Here is a 21,117-nt window from a genome sequence, read left to right on the forward strand (position 1 = left end):
CTCGGCTGTGTCTGCTCCACCGTCCCTCGCGTCTCAGGAAGCAGGAACGGGACCTGCGGCAGCTGCTGAAGGACCTCCCCGGAGGGTGGGGGGGCCTACTTGGGACCCCTCCCCTAGGATGGGGTTACCCGTCCAGACAGGTCTTTTCTTCAGCACCATATCAGTTTACTAGGATGCACAGTAGACGAGAACTCTCGCTGTTGCGGGAGCGGGGACACGGCACTGCCTGTGTCGGTACCGCCCCCGCCGGTGCCACCGGGCTTTCCGGGTCGCCCCTCCCGCCGCCTCTATTGCAGAGGGCAGGCCGAGAGGGGGCACCCTGCTAGGAAGCGCCCCCCCGACTCCAGCCACTCGCCGCTACACGGCTCCAGCTGAGGCCGCACAGCACGGGGCGGCGCCGGTTCTTTTGTGACACTGTCAAGGTTCCCTCTAGGGCTAAACGGATCGGGGGACGGGGGGGTTATCTTGTGGTCTTCCTTCCACAGCCCTGGCACCCTTACGGCTGTCCATTGGCGGCGCAGAAGGGACCGATACGGCTGCTGCTGTGGTTGCTGGGCAACGAAATTTTGCGTTTGTTTCAGGGAAGCTGTCGGTATGCGGTGGCCCCGCTCCGCTCTGCAGCTCCTCGCGGCTGCCCGCGGCCTGCAGGGCTCCCCATCTCTTCGGGCGCTGGCTGCTACGGCGTCTTTTAGGTTTTTCGAGCTCTGGCTTTGTCACGATACGGGCTCCGGGGTTCTGGGTACCGGTAGCTCCCTACCGGCGCTTCTGGCTTTGGGCGCGCGCAGCTTCGCACCGGCATTTCCGGCGTCGCGCTCCGCTCGACTTCCGGCTGCTGCCTGCGCGCCGCAGCTGGACGTGGGTGTGCCAGGCGCGTCCATGGTGACGAGGAGCGTGTAACAAAGCCATGGTTTTTGCAGCCGGCGCGCAGGCGGTCCCGGGCACTCCGAGGATGCACCCGGCGGCGATAGCGGTGGTTGAGGCGCTCGCGGCACGGGTGAACCCGCGCTTGGTGCAAACGCTGCCGGCGCTGCCGGAGGTGGGGGAGCTCCGATGGATAACGGCCGACCCCCGCCTCGGTTTCTCGCCCGTCTTGAGGGGCCGGTGGTGTGAGGCGCCCGCGGCCCCGTGCGCCAGCGGCTCTGCGCGTGGCACGAGCGGGCACGGGTGGCGCCGGGACGGCTCCGGCGGTGGGGCTGTCGGCTTCTCTTCTGACGCTGCGAAGCTTCTGGGATCAGGTGGGCGCCCGGGAGGGAGTGCCGGGCGCAATGCAGGCACGACTTTGGCCCCTGCCCCCACTTGCCCGATGCGGCATCTTCTCTCCTGCGGGCTGCCCGCCGCGCTTCGCCTTTTTGGGATGTTCGGGCAGGCTCCACTGGCGGCGCACGGGCTCCGCCATCTTGAGCGGGAGCAGCTCCTGCGCCACCTGGCGACCGCCATCTTGGAGCTTTCCGGCGTGCTGTGTCCGCGGCGTTTCCGCTGCCGTCCCTGCTCGGCCTCTAACGGCCCGGCAAGTTTGAAACAAGCTTCCACGGCTTTACAACATCGGCAGTGTCCACAGCTGCGTTTTAAGCCTGTTGGTCATGCTTTATTCTCCGTTAAAGTAAAAAAAGCTTCCTAATTGTGTTTTCTTCCAGCGAAAACCACTCTTCCGTGTCTTTGGCACCGTTTTCTATTTACAGGGATATATACAAAGGAATCTGGATTTGAACGAAATATATATACAAAGGAATCTGTATTTGTTATTCCGCCACAAACAGCTCTGCTCATGTGTTTTTGCAACTTTCCATTGCTGGGCGGCTTTACCTCCACACCTTGCTTTCTCAGCTTTCTTTTGCTGCTTGGACAGGCTGCGCGTGCTGTGTTCTGTCTGCCCCGCTCTGCTCGTGGGATGGCTGTGTGCTCACACGGGGCACCACATGTTACACGCAGTTGTAAGTTGGAGACGGATTCACAAATCAAGTCTGATGAATGTGAGACAAACAAAAGGTTTATTGTTCAGAACCCACCTTTATAGGGGGCTGAAAATTCCCATGCCTGGACGACTGATTGAAGTTTCAGTACTACGCAGCTCCTTAACCAGTGGTAACATCTGCTTTTAAGATTGAAAAATACTACTTGGGATGCTCTACTTGAATTCAATTTTATCCTGTCATTGCTCACCTGGGCACTTGTTTATCAAACTAGGAGAGCCAAACTGGGTTTCTTTTTTATTTGTTTGCCCAGCTACAGTCCACCTGTATGCTATAACATAAAATCATCCTCCCCTGTCTCAGCAAGGTCTAATACCTTATTTTTGTAGCTCCAGGTGCCACAGTATCACCATGCCATGATGGGGATTTCTGCACCTGGATTTATTCCAGATTCTCACTTTTTCCCTTTTTCCAGTTTGTTCCAGATGCTCCTGTCTATAAGAGCAGAGGTCAAGCTTTTCTCTTACCAGATGGGACACAGAAAGAGACAACCTTACCTTTTCTGGCTAATGATAAACTGCAGGGATTGTCCTCCCTGCCAGATACCTAACCAACACTGTGAAAAATGGGGATGGATCCCCATGGCATAACATGATCTTCTCAAGGCTGCTGGGATCTCTGCCCCCTTTGAGCTCTGTGAAAACTCTGACCGCTCTCTTCCTCTTCAGCCCATAGGAAAAATTACTCGGGCTTGGATTACCAGAGGAATCCTCCACCTCTAAGCATTTGGGAAATGGGTGGATTTGGCAACTCTGCCCTGGGAGAATTGTTTCAGATTATGAAGATTGATAGATTGTGTTTGTGGGACAGGTGCCCCTCTTTTCTGGGGTATTTTATTATATAAATAAAATCATACACAAAATACAGGAGCCCCAAAATGAGATTTCCAGAAAAGCTTTATATCCAGTTGCACATCCAAAAGCATCTACACAGCTGCTGTCTGCTCAGCAAAGGCACTGCTGGAAGTGCCACCACAGGCATGTCACACCCCTGTGCAGTTTAAACCCCAAAGGTACCAGATCCCCCCAAAGCCATGGGTGCAGCAGCTGGTGCTGAGTGTGGCTAGACTGTTTCAGAAGCCCATGTTGCCCTCTTTTGTCCTCTGGTTGCTACCCACAGGAGCTCAGGGACCACACCAGCCAGTGTGGATGGATGGATGGATGGATGGATGGATGGATGGATGGATGGATGGATGGATGGATGGATGGATGGATGGATGGATGGAGACTCCCTCAAGTGTTGCAGAAAGAAGCCTCACAAAATTTGGAAAGAGGTGGGTCACCCTGTGCCTCCCTTTTTGCACACTGTGAACAAAATTACAGAATCCCAGAATGGTTTGTAGGCGACCCACCCCTGTCATGGGCAGGGGCACCTTCATTATCCCAGGCTGCTCCAAGCCCTGTCCAGCCTGGCCTTGGACTCTTCCAGGGATCCAGGGGTAGCCACTGCTGCTTTGGGCACCCCATGCCAGGGCCTCCCCACCCTCACACTGAAGCATTTCTTAGAGTATCCTATCTAACCCTGCCCCATCAGTGTGAAGCCATTCCTCCTTGTCCTGTCACTCCAGGCCCTTATAGTCTTTCTCCATCTGTTTTGCAGACTTCGCTCAGGTACTGGAAAGGGCCTCAGAGCATCTCATCTCCAGGCTGAATAATCCCAGTTCTCTCAGCCTTTCCTTGTACAAGAGGTGTTCTGTCCTTCTGATCATCCTAGTGGCCTCTTCAACTTCCCACCTTCCTCCTTAATCTTCTCTCCCTCTTCCTAGAAGGCCAAATAAATGAATACCTAAAGGGATGCTGAGAAGATGGACTGCACAATGGTGCTGAGCAATAGGACAAGAGGCAACAGGCACAAATTCATGCCCAGGAAGTTCGATCTGAACATGAGGAAGAACTTCATTGTGCAGTGACCAAGCACTTGAACAGGTTGCCCAGAGGTATTGAGCTTTCATTGTTGGAGATCATTGCTGTAGATATTCCAAAACTGTGTGGAGGCAGTCCTGCACAATCCGTTCAAATCTTTTGAATTTGAACATATTATGCCTTGTAAGAGGGCGAGGGGGAATCTGTTCAATTTGAAAGAGTAGGGTTAGATGGGATATTGGGAAGAAATTCCTCCCATTGAGGGTGGGGAGGCCCTGGCACAGGTTGCCCAAAGTAGCAGTGGCTGCCCCTGGATTCCTGAAAGTGTCAATGCCAGGATGGACATGACTTGGAATCACCTGGGCTAGTGGAAGTTGTCCCTGCTCATGGCAGGGGGTGGGACAGGATGGTCTTTAAGGTCCCTTCCCACCCAAACCATTCTGGGATTCTGTGCCATGTACTCTGGAATAACCCTACTGGAGCAGGAAGGCCGGACCAGACGAATCCCTGTGGCCCCTTCCAGTCTGTCCCATTCCGGAACTCCTGAAATGGGATAAACCCCACAAAAGGCATTTCCGGGGCATTTCCCCTCAGCGCCACCCCACGTGACCGCTCCTCCCACGTGACCACCGCCCGCAGTTCTCCTTCGGGTCAGACCGCGCGGCGCCGCTTCCTTTTCCGGCGTGGCCCGGCCCGTCATGGCGGCGCCCTGCGAGGCGCGGGAGCGGCGGCCTTTCGGGAGGCGGCTCCTCACCGACCCCGCCCGGCTTTTCCAGCACAACGCCTGGTGCGTGAGGGCTGCCGCCGTTGCCCGCTCCAGACCCCCGTGAGCAGCCGAGGTGCTGCTACCCTGTGGTGCCGCCCCGCGGCCGGCAGTGGGGTGGGGGTGGCCGGGGCGGGCTCGCCGTCGCCTCTCCGGTTTGCGGTGTCTGTGGCCAAACGCTGTGTAATGGGCCAGCCCCAACCTGCCCCCAACCACTCCGCCTCACGAGGCCCTGACCGCGGTGTCCGCCCTCCTCTCCGGACGCGCCTTGAGAGACCATCAGGGCGCCGAGCGGGCTGAGGGAGCGGTGGATGTAGGGCTGGTGGCCGGACAGCGACTGCAGGCGGGCGGGGACCGACATCCCCGGGCAGGGCACTGCCCTATGCGGCCGGTGCTTGGGAGTGCTGGTTCCCGGGGATCCTGAGCATTCGGGACTGATCCCCAGAGGGTCCTGAGCACTTGGGATGGCTCTCTGTGGGGTTCTGAGCCTTGGGGACTGATCTCCTGGGAGGTCCTGAATCTTTGGGATTGATCCCTAGGGTGTCCTGAGCCTTCAGGACTGATCGACAGGGATTCTCAGCCATTCTCAGCCCCTCCTGAAGCAGTAGCATTCCTCAGGGTCCTGTGGTTGTAGCAATTGTTTTATTGCTGTGGTTAATAAAGGTTAATTACCTGCTGTCAGAAATCTATAACCTGTCATTCCTTCAGTGATGTTGTGCCAGGTGTATGCTTGGAACAGGAACACTTTATTTGGATACAGAAGTTGTTTTAAGTCAGTTAAACACCCAGGTTCTCTAATTTGCTGGGAACTGAAGGTATTTTGCATTTTGCAGGTAAATTGATCCACTCTTTTTTTTGACTTGGTCTCTGGCTGCTATACATTGTTAAGATTTGGGTGTGTTTAATTTGTAATTAAGTAATATTTATATGTGTCAGCCTGTCATTCCTTCTGGGACTATTCTATACAAAAGGTACGTTACAAAAGCATATCCTTAGTTTTCCTGTGGAAATTCGTAGTCTTTTTTTTCAGAGACTTAACATTTAAGCCTTTGTTTTGTGAGTTAAAATCAAAAGACTAATTCCTTCTGAGACAAGAACTGCTTCTTGGGCCTTGTCTGCTTAGCATTCACTCGTTTTAATGAAAAGAAGCGAAGTGAATCACTTTAATGACTACATAGCTGTGTATGTGCATTGAAGTTATTAATAATTCTTAATGCTTTAAAGCTTACTGCATATTTTTCTTATAATTTGATTTAATTTAACAGTTACCTTCCAAATAACCCAAATGCCTTTTTTGTTTTAACTTAAAAAGATGATGTAGTTTTGTGCTGAGTCTCCTCATGGTTTTAGCAAGGATCCATTATCTTTAAATTTGACTGAGCATCCAAAATGGGACAGATTTGGGATTCGTTCTGTTTGCAGTTCCATGAGTACCTTTAGGACTAGGACCTGTATGTGCTGACTACGTTGTTGTGCTGGTGCTGGGCTGGAATTGGGGATCACATCTGCACCCTTGTCCATTTGGAGGGCTCTCCAGACCTTTCTCTTTTCCTCTGTCTTTGTCCTACTATGCTTAGCTCTATTTCATCTTGTTTTTCACAACAGGGATAATGTGGAGTGGTCAGAAGAGCAGGAAGCCAGTGCCAGGAGTAAAGTTCAAGAGAACAGCTCACAGCTATTGCCGCAAGATAAACAAGGTACTTTTGGAGAGTGTCTTCATTCGAGTCGTGGCTTTGTGCCAGGAATGGAACCCCACATCAGAACATCATCAATTCCTCCCCTTCCCCCTTTCCCAGTCACTCAGAAGGCATTAACATGTTTGATAAAGGGAAATTGAGGAGAAGGAACCTTTCTGTCCTTAATTTACCTTTCTGTGACTTTTCCACCTTCACTGGAGTCTCCTCCTGGTTGGGAGGAGTCAGATTAGGTTGAGCTTCTTTGTCATGTTGAGTATGTTAAATACTTGTTAGTGTTTGTTGTCAACAAACCTCTTTGAGTGTAGAGTTGTTACCTCTGCTTATTTCTGCTCTTTAAAGCATAACTGCTAGTAGCCAGTCTCTTTTTGCAGGCTTGCTATGGAGTGAGCCCTGATCCAAGCTGATTTTCTCTTAGAAGGGTCTGATAAAGTAGCATCCATATCTGTCTCTACAGAGTGAACAAACTGCATGAGAACAATTTCATGAGAGAAAGAAAACTTCCTTTATCTTGATTGTTACAGCCAAGAGATTCCAGAGCTTTTATTTGATTTAAAGGATATTTATCAATCCAAAATGCAGAGCTTACCTGTCTCTGAATCAAGCTTAAAGTGCTCAGCTCTGTGGTTAAGTCATGGTTGAAGCTATTCTGAGATGGTTAATAATGCATTTCCTCCACACCTGGTAGAGATAATCTAGTCCCTCAAATGATGGTGAAATGGTTCTTTGGTGTGATAAGAACTTGTCTGATGATGTTCTTGTTATACCCTGCCAAGCTCTAGGGTGGGTCTGCTCCTGTTGTTCCAGTTAAATCAAGTGTGTCACCCCTAAGATGATACTGAGCACTACTGGAACTATTGAGACACTTCCATATAGCTTCGAGTCGTGTTCACAATAGCAAATTTAATTACACCAAAGAGTAATCCTCCTAATTTCTTGGACTCCTAGAAGTATCCAGCAGTGTTCCATTGTGATGCCCATTGTGTTGAGTTCATTTTAAAATCTGGTTAGCATTAAAGGGTGCTGTCTGCCATGCTTTGAGAACCTATATACAACAAGGAAATTGTGAAGCAATTCACAATTTGAATTTGAAAAAAAAAAAAGAAAAGGCTGTTGGAGCAGTTTGTCAGAGCTCCATGATGTATTTCCCAGATTGAACAATGGAGGCCAGTCAAATGTTGATGGTTGCTATTCACTGGGAAGCATGTGGAGACAATGTGATGTCTGGAAAGTTAGGAAAGCAGCCCAGGCAGATGTGCCTGAAGGGTCTGGTAGTTTGAGAATTAAGATGTCCGGAGAAGAACAAAGGCAGAGTTGTGGTCGTTATGGCTGTATTATTCTGAGGACTTCTTGGGGATGTCAGGATTTGTTCTGAAGAAGGAAGGAAGCTCTGTGAGTATGTGGAAGATGTGTCTTCTGGCTGGGAAAAGAAAGAGAAAGAAGTCCATGTTTCTTGGTTTCCTTTTGAGGCTCCATCATTAGCCCCTGTGCAATTCAGGAGGTCCACAATTCCCTTCTGGTCTTTGTTTGTTCTTCTTTTGCAGAGTGAAGGGGTGAGTATGGGCTTGGCTTTGGGGGTGTGCTTACAAAGGTGAGCAGAAACTCGAGTCCTTATCAGGAAAGTCTCTGGAGGAATCTGGTTTGCACTCCAATGGCACTGTGCGCTAATACCCCAAAAAGGGACTGAAATAAGTATGATGTGAACTTTTCTGGCTAGAAGTCTTACTGAAAAATGAACATGGTCATATTATTGCTTAAATCTGTTTCCTGTATGATCTTTGTCAGCTGGCCCTTGATTTTTTGTATTTGTATTGTTACTGATCCTTCAGTTCAGGGCTTTGAAAGCACCAGGCTCCAAGGTAAATAAGCTTTAAATAAGGCTTCCCCACATGTGGTTTGGAGTGTAACAGCTCTTCAATAGCATTCAACAGAATTTCACACTAATGTAACAAAGGAAGAGCACAATATCTTCTTCACCAGTGTATTGTGGCAAAAATGTGGGCAATCCAAAAAAGCTGGGCTGGAATTTCATCCCAGCATCTCAGGTAAGCATTCCACTGCAGTCAGGCTGTCATGGGATTGGTGGAGATGAGCAGGAATCAGGATTTGTGTTTTTGTTAGGCGAAAGAGCATTGCAGCCCCAGAAGCCTTGCTTGTAAATGTGAGAAAGTTCAGGACAGAGCATGCCAGGGTTGGAGCCACAGCACTTCTTCCAGCATCAGCAGTCATTGACTTCTTCCATGCAAACAGTGAACTGACCTCACACTGCTGGCTGTGAGATCATGGCACAAACTTACTGCTTGTGTCTAATATCGGTCATTAAAGTTTCCTTCAGCTTGAGGTTTAAGAACCAGGCTTCTTAAAAGGAGAAAATCCTTGTAGTTGAGGTAAAGAGATTATTTTTATATATAGCTCTTTGTGCTGCAGGGATAGATCCTACTAAAAATAGACATATGACTGATTGGTGCTTCTTTGTTAAAGCAATTTTTGTCTATATTTGGCTGAGGCTACATATTTTTCCAGGTGTTCTGAGTTCACTTTATTATTTCACTTTGAAACAGTTTTATGTTCTTCAAGAAGACTGATAAATAAACAGCAGTACAGCCAATAATGCCCTCCAATCATTTTTATTCAGTAATGCGCTTGTTGCCATGCAAAGATGATTGAGGCATTACTGGTTATTGGAATGCAATTGGAATTTCTGGCCATGGATGTGAGTGTCTCTAGGTGATTCCAAGCATAAAATGCTATGATTAGGTGTTAATTCCCAGGACAGCGAACTTACCACATTGATGAAGTCATAGAAAGTTGCTTGGATTTGCAGCTTCCCATGGAAGAAATAGGTCCCTTAGACTGTACTTGATCTGAAATCTGTGAAAGTGTGTGGAAATAAGTTTTTAGGTGACTCAAATTTCACTTGATTATGGCTTTGTAAGAGCTGTTCCAGCTCCCTGTAATACTCATCTTGCTCCTGGAATGACCCATTTGATGTGAAAGTGCTGCTGCTCAAATTAATTCATCTTTAGCCTCTCCGCTTTAGCTCTCCACTGGTACTTTAATGCAGTGGTCACGGTTGACTCCCCTCTTTTGTTTTAGTTCATAAATATGTGATGCTCTGACATTCACAGAACTATGGAAAACAAAGTTATCTGGACTGGACTCCAGCAAAACATGGAAATCATGCTGTACTGCTACCTGGAGGGTTGCATAAATTCTAACTGAGCTTCCTGCCAGGCCTGCAGAGTTGACTAATTTTTCTGTTTCTACACCTGAAAATAGGAGCAGTGTGTTGGACAGAAGCTTTCAACTACAGGCAGCTCTCACAGAATTCCTTGGGAGTTGTGCTTGACACTTAATATCACCAGACTCCAAATCAATTGTTCCAGTGAACCAAACAAGTTAGTGTTAGAGATGGAAGTAAAACCTGGATTTCTTCATTCCAGTCTCCTTCAAAGACACTTTTTCTGTTGCCAGCTTCTTTTAAATCCTACCTTGAGACAGAATTTCTTCTTCTCTCTTTTCCCTTTTTAAGTCCTAACAAAGAGACTGTGACATAGGCTGAGTGTTTATGTAGGATTGGGACTTTAAATAAAGGTGATTTTCAGTCAATCTCACTTGTTACAGCAGGTTGCTGCAGATATCTGCAGTGATCCCTCACTCTCTGAACTGTTTAAACCCTGAGACCTTCTGATTTGATGCCTGATGATGTTTTTGCTTGTGTTCACAGAGGAATACGAGGTGAATGCTAAGAAATACTGGGATGACTTCTATAAAATCCATGAAAATGGCTTCTTCAAGGACAGGCACTGGCTGTTCACTGAGTTTCCTGAGCTGGCACCTAACAGGAGCTCAAGCCAAAATGGAGATTCTGGGAGTGGATTTAGTAACACAGGAGAATCCAACAATGCAGGGCTGGGAAGCTGTGAAAATGGCCATTGCTCATTGGAAACCAGGGCAGAGAGTCAGTTAAACCTGATAAAAAGCCCGCCTGGGGGCCACACGGAAGAGTTGGCTGCACAGAAAGACAGTGAGCTGAGTCAGAGTGGTGGGGATTACCCAGGATTAGCTGCATCTTACCGTATATTAGAGGTAAGAGGTATAAATCAAAGTCACACATCAAAGCCTCCCTTGTGTCAGTGTTACTGGGACATAAAAATGTGTATCACTGCCAAACAGCAAGGGAGCAGATGATTGCCTTCAGTCAGTAAAATGCAAAAATCAGAGGGTAGTTTAGAGCTGAACTAAATCTGTTTGGATTCCTTTGGTTCAGACTCTGAATTGGCAGAGCACAGGGACCATAAGAAGTTTACAAATTTGAAAGCCAAACTATTGCTATCAGATGTTCAAACAAGCATTTAAAAGTCAGCTTTTGAAGAAGCTGATTCTTCTACTCTGTATAAAGCTTTCTCTTGTCATTTATCTTTTGCATGTTTGTGCTGACTCCTGTTTGCCTTGGGAGTTGTGAAACAAAGCGATGAATCCAAGAATGTAAAGATGCTCTTTACATTCCTTAGAGCCCTTATGGTAACAGGGAATCCCAGACTGATACAGGCTTTGTTCCAGAGAAGTTTGTGGAAGTTATAAATATTGGACTGCTGACAGCTGATTGTGACCTTTTGCTCTGCCACCTCTAGTTGTTCACTGTAGATATTACTGGATTTGTTTAATACTTAGTATTATATGAAAGTCCTGCCCTTCCAGGGAGGGTTAGTATGAACTGTCCTGATTTTTGAATTTAATATGACACTTTAAAGATTTCCTCAGACTTTGGTGTTCTCAAAGTACCTTTCCTATCTCACGTGAGCACTTTAACTAACATCTGTTTCTGCAAACCCTCTGTGGTGGTTTCTGCTCAGTCTGTTTCAATTTTACTGATCCTTTAAACATTCAGAGGCAAATTCCCCAAACCCAGTTGTGTGAGCCATCATCTCTTCAAATGGGAACAAGCAGAAAGAAAAGTAAACTTCTCTGATTTTCAATGGACTTGAATGTAACTCATCCATGGCCTTTGCCAGTGCTTCAGTGACTCATACTGATTGTTATGCTTGGGTTTCCAGCAAAAACAGCTTTCTAAAGAGTAACAACATATAGCTTGTTTTAAGATTTCGACAAGAACTTGCTTAGTGGTTTCCCACTCATGTAATCCTGTTCCTCAAACCTTTACATGCTCAGATCTTGCAGGGACACTTAAGAATGGTCACTGCCATGCTCAGCTTTACTCATGTGTTGCTCTTTGTTCCTTGGCTGTAGAGAGATGATTGAAAATAATTTGCATGGACACGCTGAAGGAATTATTTTCACTGTATAACTCTGCTTTGTTTTGGCAGGTTGGCTGTGGGGCTGGGAATACAGTCTTCCCAATTTTACAAACCAACAAGTAAGTAGTGACAAGACAAGAAGAAATTGTTTCCCACTGCCAGAGGGCAGGGATAAGTGGGGAGCTTCTGGCATGGGTTGCCCAGAAAAGCTGTGGCTGCCCCATTCCTGGAAGTGTCCAAGGTCAGATTAGACAGGGCTTGAAGCACCTTGGTCTACTGGAAGGTGTCCCTGCCCATGCTAGGGGTGGGACTGGATGATCTTTAATGTTCCTCCCAACCCAAACCATTCTGGGATTCTTTGAAGTAATTCTCAGTAGACTTCTACCTGCATCAAATACCAGCTTCTGTAAAAACAATTGGAAAAATTTTCCCTGTCTTCCTAGTTTAGACAATCTCAGAGAAAAGCCAAAAGCGAATGGTATCATCTGCAATTTTAGGTTATTGTATTTTGAGCTTGGAAGCCCTTGGTTTTAGATCCAGAAGGAAAAGGAAGCAGTCAGTTCCATATGAGAATAATGGGCATAAAGGAGCAATGGAATCCACCAGATTTTGCACAGAAACTAAAGCCCAGAATTTCTGGGCTTTGTGCATTTGAAACACTCCTTAATTCCTCTGTATAAATTATGGGTTTCTTTCATTTATTGCAGTGACCCAGGCCTGTTTGTTTATTGCTGTGATTTTTCTGCAACAGCTGTGCATCTTGTCCAGGTAATCTCAATGGTGACTCATGAAAATGTGGGAAGTATCAGGGGCTAATTTCCCATTAACACAAATCTATCCCAGCTGCCAGTGACTCTCTGGCTGTGCTGGCAGCTTTTAGCCAGCCCTGGTGCTGACCCTTGCATTGGGAAATCTGAAAAATGCGCCATCAAAGATTGTAGAAACTAGGGAAGTAAAAGTTCCCTATGTCACATAATGATGTCACATTGGCAGCAAACAAGTCAGCCAGCTTTTCTTCCCCTGTGGTTGGCAGTACTTTTCTCAATACACAGTGTTCTTTTAGCTGAGTAACTAGAAAACAAACTCGAAACTTGGACACATTCAGGCTATTTTTTAACAGGAATTGAAGCTGGTTTTGGTTTGTGTGTGTCTTACTGTCACCACAGTTCTGGGAACATGGTCTGATTGCTTCTGCACAGGCAGCTGAGGAAAGATCATGTTTGTGGAGCAGGAGGCTGGGATTTAGTCAAAGGACAAATATCACTAATAAATTTCAGGTCAAGGCAGATCTGAGAATATATGAAGTATCAAATGCAATCAGTCACTTCCTGAGATGAGAGGGGAGCATAGCACCAGAGTCAGCATCCATTTCCTCCTCTGGATGTGACACAAACATTGTTTGTAGAGCTGCAGCTTCTAGAAAAATATGCAACTTCTAAAATACATCTATATCTGATTTTTATGACTGTAACTTTAGGCAACCAAGTTTGATTTTTGGGGTATAGGGAATACCTGCTTGTAGGTGAAATGAATATTGATTTCAATGATGCAGAAAGGTGGCCTGACACTCTCACTTATGTAAAGGTTTCCAATTCATTAGTATAAATGTCTCACTTCTTACCACTGTTAGTGGAAATTCTGACCTCAGGATTGCAGTATCAGTTTGGCAGGTTTTTTCAGTGCTGATTGTCTGATTGTAACAAGACCAAAGCTCCTTTTAAATCTCCCGTAAATATTTTTTCACATTTCACACATGTTCCTTGCCTGACCAAGGAATATACCTGACACAGAAGTCCAATGAGGCTGAAACAGATTTCTGGACACACCTCTTCATAATGCAATAGTTAAAGTACGCCTTATAATATTAATAATACATATAGTCCAGCTAATACTGAGATCAGGGTCTGCTATTAATGTTCTTAATTTCTTTCCCTCAAATACAGAACAATGCAGAATATGATGCTTCTCGCTGCTTTGCATTTGTCCATGACCTGTGCAATGACCAAAGTCCCTTCCCAATGCCAGAAGAGAGTCTTGACATTGTTATTCTTATCTTTGTCCTCTCAGCAATTCTCCCAGAGAAGTAAGTTTTAATAATTACTTCTGATTGCAGAAGATAATTCTTCTACAACTGGAGTTCTCTAATAATCTCCAATCAAGGAAAATTAAAGTTTGTTCTGTTTGTGGTCCAGTTTTCCATGAAGCCTTAGAAAATTAAATTTGCAGGTATTTGCTATTGCTGTTGTAACCAATTTTGGCAGAGGACAGGATGATTTTAAGTGGCTGCAGGTGATCGGAGTCACTGTCCTGGGCCCCAGCCACATTGAGCACTCACTTTGGAAAGTATTCTGCTGGATTTTCAGGCTCAGAGGGTAGATGAATTTCTCACATGGTAGGTAGCAAGAAAGAAGGGTTCAGGTTCATAAAAAAGGTAAGGAAAGTGCTGTGGTCTTAGTGTGATAGTTGTTACAACCTACGCTAGTCTCTTTTTTTGTTCCTTTTAGTTTTACTTCACAACACTTCTCCTCAAGTTCACTTATTACTTGTTTTACAGAAACCAGTGGAGATTCTTTTGTAATTAATAAGAGACAGCAGTTAATCCCTGCTCTGGCAGGATGTTACCCTTGTAGAAAAAAACCCAAAATTGGGGAATGTCAAAAAATAGAGGCCGAATAAAATCAGCCCATCTGACTCTGGGAGAGCTCAGAATGCTGCGGACTTTGGATAGCTCTTTATGTGAAGTTGGAACATGCAAAACTTTATTTCATCTTTTTGGAAGGAGCCAATTATGATTTTGCAGTGTGTTGAGAGCTCCTGGTTTGTTCTTCTCTCAGGATGCAGTGCATTGTGACCAGACTGAGTCGTCTTCTGAAACCAGGGGGAATGATCTTGTTACGAGATTATGGTCGTTATGATCTCGCCCAGCTTCGATTTAAGAAAGGTATTTCCATTCCCCTGGGAACTCCTGCCCCATCACTAGTAGATTCTGCAGCTCATGAATTCCCCAAAGCACTGTGTGTACTGTTGTTGGATGGCAATTGTTGATTTTTAATTGATCACTGGTAATTGTTCACATCCATCTTGCCCTTAGGTCAATGTCTGTCTGATAACTTCTATGTGAGAGGTGATGGCACTAGAGTCTACTTCTTCACACAAGGTAGGGGGCCAGAAACATGCCTCTGACCATTGAAAAACATCCTTCTGATTCTCCTTACCACTTCTTGTCCCTGTGCCCTCCAGTTTGGCTACTAGATCTCTCCAGCCTCTTAACTGGAGCATTGTGAAATGTTAAGTGATTCCCAATTAAACAGTGACCTGGGCTTGTCAGCTCCTGATGCAAGCATGGCCTGGTCAATTCCTTAGTGGAAAATATTTTAAGAGGAAGACTGGTGTGGTTGCCACCCTGGGAGGGGTGGGACTGGGGGAGCCATCCTTGTATATTGGATGCAGATGATGGAGGGGGATAGATACCACTTAGCAGAACTTCCCTTAATTTTCCTGCTCTCCAATAAGGAAATCAGAAGGGTGTGGCTCAACATGGAGCTGAGGCAGCCCCTCCAGTTCTGCTGCTGCTTGGTGTTAGCAGCAGTTGTTATTCTCCCAGTTTATCACCAGCTGTGTCTCCAATCTCTCCACTGCAGGCCCCTGTGCAAAGTCAGTTCTAGAGCAGTGGCACAACTGAACTGTTCCCCACTGCACGAGTCTTGTTTGGCACAACAAAATTAGTGTTTAACGCGTGTTTGGCAAACGCCTCACAATGGAAGGCATCTGATAGAAGAGCACAAGCTGAGACCTGTCAGACTTTTCCTACTGAAACTCCAGACAAACCATATGCTCTGGGAGTAAGCTCTGCTGCTCAGCAAGACTGGGGCACTGTGAGACTTACTTTCTTGGTCAGGAATATCTGCCAGTGGAATTGCTGAAGCCTTGAGGGCTCTTAGTACTTTAATTGGGCCCCAACAGGGTGTGGGTTTTTAAGGAATTTTTTTTTTCCAAATTTAACCTTAATGAATCCCATTCTCCTCCATTCTAGGCAGCACAGATCTTACTGCCACTATTTAAAAGCATAGGTCTGATCCTGGTCTTTGCTCTTGCAGACTCTGAAATTCCTCTGGGCAGGGGGGAAGGAATGGCTCTGTCCCAGCTTGCCAGAAGATGCCCCTTAACTGGTTACTAGAAGCAGTACCCATATTTGAAACTGCTCCTGTTTTCTTTGTCAAGTGTCTGTAGTTCTAGATGAACTCCAAATAATTCTTTCCTTTGCTAGAAGGAAAACTTGAAACACTCCCCTAGTAAAGTAGTTAAGTCTTGTTTGTTCATTTCCCTGCTAGGGTGAGACTGTGGGTTTCCTCTGGCCCATCTTTCAGCTTAGCTTAGCCTTCAGTGTGAGCAGCTATCAGTTAAAGAAAAGCTATGGTCTCCTCAGTCTCCTTCTCTCTGCTTCCAGATGAATTAGATCATCTGTTCACCACAGCTGGACTGGAGAAAATCCAGAATCTGGTTGATCGGCGATTGCAAGTGAACCGTGGGAAACAGATGACGATGTATCGGGTGTGGATCCAGTGCAAGTACTGCAAACCCACTACCCTTCAGCCATGAGGCATGTGGACTTCGGGCTGGAGCCTCTTCATCTCCTCCTGGTGACATTTGTGTGATGCATTTCTGCACAACCAGGACCTCAGTGCCTTGTACCATGCCTGGCATCACTTCAAGTGAGTTTTGCTAAGGATGAATGCCCTGAGAGTAGAGCAAGCTGTATTTTAGATATCATAGAATCACAGAATATACTGAGTTGGGAAGGACCCATGAAGATCAAGTCCAACTCCTGGCCCTGCACAGGACACAATCCCACCCCGTGCCTGAAAGCATTGTCTAAACACTCCTTGAATTCTGCAAGTCTTGGGGCCGTGACCATTCCGCAAAGAGCCTGTTCAGTCCCCAACCACCCTTTGTGGGAAGAGCCTTTTCCTGATTTCCAGCCTAGCCATCCCTGGACACAGCTCCAGACATTTCCTCAAGTCCTATCCCTGGTCAGGAGGGTGAAGAGATTGGTTCCTGCCCCTCTGCTGTCCCTCAGGAGGATGTTGAAGATCCCAGTGAGGTCTGACCTCAGTCTCCTCCAGCTGAACAGACCAAGTGCCCTCAGCCACTGCTCATATGGCTTCCTCTCAAGGCTCTTCACAATTCTCATAGCCCTTCTCTAGTGGCTTTAATGTGTTTTTTTATATTGTGATGCCCAAAACTGCCCCTAGCACTTGAGGTGAGGTTGTCCCAAAACAGAGCAGGACAATCCCCTGCCTGACCAGGAATGCTTTACCTAATGCCCTCAGAACACAGATGTCCCTCCTGGTTGCCAGAGCACTACTGACTCATGTTCAACTTGCCATGGACCAGGACTCCTGAGCCCCTTCCTGCAGCTGCTCTCCAGCCTTATTCCCCAGTCCATCCACACATCCAGGGTTGCCCCTTCCCACATGCAGAATCCAGCACTTTTCCTTGTTGAACTTCCCATGGTTGGTGATTGCCCACTTCTCTAATTAGTCAAGGTCTCTCTGAAGGCCCTATCTGCCCCTGAGAGACTTGACAGCTCCTCCCAGTTTAGTGCAGACAGCAAACTTAGTATTCCTTCAAGTCCTGCATCCAGGTCATTAATGTGGATGTTGAAGAGCACAGTCTTGAAGGGAGCCCTGCAAATGTCATGCTACTGGTCTGAGTTTTAAAAAAAAAAAATTGTGGTTTTAACATAAGAGATGGTCATGGTGTCTTACAGCAGCTGAGCAAGTTGAGTAGCAACTTGCTCATACTCTGGATTTCCACATGAAACAGGAGAGCTCTGACCTCTGTCTTGTATGCTCGTCTCTTGTCTGAACAAACACACAAAGGATAAATCTGCTCTTCTCTGCAGCTGCTCACTCACGTGAATCCCTTGGCCAGCTTATCTCGTGCAGCTATTTCCTAGCCATTCAGGTGTGTGCCAGTCCATGAGTTAAAATACATTGATCTAAGGGCAGGAACTGAGACTGAGTCTCTCTGTACCAGCTTTCCCTGGATGCCTCAAGGTGTGGAGATAACCTGTGGAGAAAGCAAAGGATGCTGCTCTGCCCTCACTGTCCACAGGGATGTCCACCCAGGGAGCCAGCACACAATAGCTCAGGTGCTATAAATTCCTCTCAGGCATAGTTCAGGTTTTCAAACATTTAGTGCTGATGCAAGTTTTGGGGCACCTTCAGAGTGCAGCAGATCAGAAGTAGATAACAGGACCAGGCTTTATAAATAATTGCCTGCTTTTTCTACTGGCTGCAGGTCCTGGGTAACAAACTGCCCTGTCATGGTGATGTGCTTAACCCAAGCAGATGAATACTTCCTTTGATCTGAAATCTGCAGGATGTTTAATTTTTGCACTCTGATTTAATTTCTTAGAGGAAGCAAACACTGGGTTTCAGAAGGTATATCTGTGTCTTTGACAGCAAATACCTTTTATCTCAGCTTGTTTTCTTCTGTTACTTTTAGGGTGTGGTATGACAAGTATTAGAATAAGTTTCATGCTTTTCAGTGGGGGTTTGTTTCATATAAATCAGGCTTGCAAAAGCCTCATGTGCTTGTGTGAGCTTGGGCCACCATTAGGGAACTACTATTTTATTCTCCTGTTTCAAGTCTCACTACTGCCTGCCCTTTAGTTGAGGAAGAAAAAGCCTTGTCTGGTATTTCTTGCATTATTTTAGTTTATGAAGCATCAAGATGTGTTGTGTGTGTCATGCTGGCTGAAGTGCAATTCCCCTGTATTTTGTTAGCCAGACACTCACTGGAGTTTGACATTGTCACCTCTAGAGCCACATAGGTTATGAAATAACTGCTGTCTTGAACTAGAGGAGTGAGGGTGTGCTAGTTTGAAAGCAAACCAATGGGAGATCCCAGGTCAGATTTACAATTTAGCAGGAAAATTAAAGGCAGAAAACACTGGCTTAATCTGACACCCTGCTGGTCAGGGTGGTGGTAGCAGTTCGTTTAAACTGCAGTCCTCTTGAAGTGATAGATGTGGTTCTGTTGAAGCAGTGATCCTATAGAAGGGTCTTGTCTTCCTCTGAAGGTTCCGTGGTGGTTATGAAGCTCTTGTCCTCTGGCAGTCCAGTAGGTAAGGGCTGACTGTGGCGTTCCAAACTTCAGATTATATCCAGGCAGGAATGCTTGGTTCCTCCCCCTGGGCGGAGCATTTCACAATGGGATGATGTCATTTTATGAGTCATGCAGTCAGGCCTTGATGGCTCACTAGCAGAGAGATATCCCCTAGAGGGAGTTATTAGGAATGTCATGGAAGATAGAAAGAACACTGTCCCACCTGGTTTTAACTGCTTATAAAGATGGTGATAGAATAAATGCTTTTGGTTGCATCCTACACTGTAACCCAAGACAAGGGGTAAAAAGCTGAGGAAATATCACTGCTGGTTTTGGAAAGCCTGCAGGAGCCTTGGAGAGATGGACCAGGAACACCCTGATTTGGGAAACCTTGGAAGGGACTGGGCAGTACTTCCTACTGGGCATGATGAATTCCTAACTTCTGTGTCACTGTGTCATCCTGCAGGTATTGCTTTGTCTGCTACCTGAAGGCTTCTGGGTCAGGGCATTTCAGCCCTCTTTGGGAAAGGTAACCCAGGGAATCCATTCAGTCTGCACAGGCTGCAGTGCAGGGGCAGTGGAAATGTGCCACTGCTTTTTTGTATATCTCTTTCTTTTAAATAATGTTGAATCAAATCAAATTATTTTGGGGGGGGCAGAACGGGAATCAAATAACTGGAAAGAGAATTCTTGTTGTTTGTAGTGTATTTTCTAAAGGGCCAAGAACCTTTCCAGCATCTAAAAATGTAACAGGAGGAGGTAAAACTTGTCTCTTCTGAGGAACATTTGGCTTCTGCTGAGCACAAGTCCGACCCACCCCAGAAGTTCTGCAGTTGCTGCTGTGTTTTCATACTAAACCTACAAAATCTGTTTTCCTGGCAGGGCTGAGGAAGCTCTAGGTAAACCACAGCTGAAGTCCTCTGGTAGCAGGTGAGCAAGCTGAAGTCTTCCCAGCCTCTCCAGGAATCAGGCAAAAAGCCCTGTGAGCACTGGACTGCACATGACTCATGTAACCACCTCAGTGACAGACCTCCTGTGTGTTACTGGGGCCTCAGGCAGGTCCCTGGGGTCCATTCCCTCTTAGTTCTTGAAGGAAAACCTCCTCCCAGGATAGGTTCATCTCCCTGCAAGAAATATTATTGGGGTACACAATCAGCATAATCAGTGTAAATTACAGTAATTTGAAAAATGCCTTTTTAATTATCCAAAGTCTTGTAAGCAGTGCAGGAAAATATGTTTTTAATTATAAACATGATTTGTGTAAAGTTGATGGACTCCCCTTTAAATTCATACTCCCTAATGGGAGAAAATGAAGGCTTATTTCTTTGTGCTTTCAAGGCTATATCCCAGTTGCCTGGTTTTAACTTGGGCTTCAAGTAAAAGCTTGCAGCCCTGTGAGCCTGGAGCCTTGAAGTGGCTTTTTGCCTTTTTTAATGTTCTTAGTTCTGCTGCAGTATTTAAGCAGTCACTCAGGAGGGCCCATGCTGGGCAGACATGCTTTTGTTTTGTATCCTCTTGCTGGTGTTCAGAAAGCAACAAGTTAATGGCCTTGAACTGAACCAGGCCTCGTACAGACAGATACTGTTTGAGCTTCCTTAACTAATCACTGCCAGCTCCTGTTCTCTCAGAAGCTCTGGGTCTCCTGTCACTCCAGGCCTTGCCTCCCACACAGCTCTGCTCATGTACCTTGGTCCTGACTTGCAGCAGTTCCTGCCATTCGCACCTTGGGCCTGCTGAGTAGGCTGGGTTGCTCAAGCTTTCCAGCATGCTCAAAGGAAATCTCCAAATTGGCTTTTACCATGCTGAAAAGACAAGTGCTGTTAGTGTTTTGGGGTTTTTTTCTCCCCTCTTCCTTCTTAGCACAGTGATGTTAACTCTAAAGCCTTTCTGAGTGTTTCTGCTCTGGTTTTCTTCCCAGCATTCCAAGTCTTGTGGTCTCTGGCTTATGGGCAATGCCAGCATGGCCTGATGAACCTCCCAAGCAGAAGAGATGATTTCATAGTTCTTCACATGCACTGCCCCAGCAATCTTGGAGCCAGTCATTGTTACACTTTGGAAAATCTGGTCCTGGCTCTTGCCAGAAGATGGTGGATTTCCTTGGAGATTCATAGAATGTTTTGGCTGGAAGGGAACTTTATCATCACCTATTGTGACCCCTCACATAATCCTTTCATGTAGGGATGGTGCCATCAAGCCTGTGACTTGGATTTGGACTTGGAGCTAGTCCTTCAGAAAGGACTTTGATCCAGCCAGGATTTGCCTCCCCAGGTACATCATTCTTCTCCGAGCGTTGCGGTTTCACAGATAGGCTATGAATTGGGAGGCAGGAGGGAGCAGGGGAGGTGATGTGAGCAAGGGGCTGGGGGGTATTTCTGATGCTGTCACTTCAAAATTAAGTAAATTGTAAATTCCACTGCAAATTGGAGCTTTCACAGGGTCTTCCTGACAGCACAGCAA

The 21,117-nt window shown here is 46.4% G+C and overlaps 1 protein-coding gene across 2 annotated transcripts; it reads left to right on the plus strand.

Annotated features, from left to right (window-relative positions):
- Window positions 1-3,175: 3,175 nt before the first annotated feature.
- On the plus strand, window positions 3,176-19,928 carry LOC107215269 (tRNA N(3)-methylcytidine methyltransferase METTL2-like). 2 transcript variants are annotated; one of them, XM_033520035.1, is made up of 9 exons: window positions 3,176-3,243; window positions 6,201-6,292; window positions 10,017-10,378; window positions 11,617-11,666; window positions 12,255-12,315; window positions 13,491-13,630; window positions 14,382-14,488; window positions 14,639-14,704; window positions 15,995-19,928. In XM_033520035.1, the coding sequence occupies exons 1-9, from the start codon at window positions 3,179-3,181 to the stop codon at window positions 16,144-16,146; spliced, it is 1,095 nt and encodes a 364-aa protein (XP_033375926.1). In that variant the 5' UTR covers window positions 3,176-3,178; the 3' UTR covers window positions 16,147-19,928. The 2 variants fall into 2 exon arrangements, with proteins under 2 accessions (XP_033375926.1, XP_015506803.1); XM_015651317.3 differs by lacking the exon at window positions 3,176-3,243 and adding an exon at window positions 4,496-4,619.
- The last annotated feature ends 1,189 nt before the right edge of the window (window positions 19,929-21,117 follow it).

The sequence above is a fragment of the Parus major genome, chromosome 27, assembly GCF_001522545.3.
Source record: "Parus major isolate Abel chromosome 27, Parus_major1.1, whole genome shotgun sequence".
Lineage (NCBI taxonomy): Eukaryota > Metazoa > Chordata > Aves > Passeriformes > Paridae > Parus > Parus major.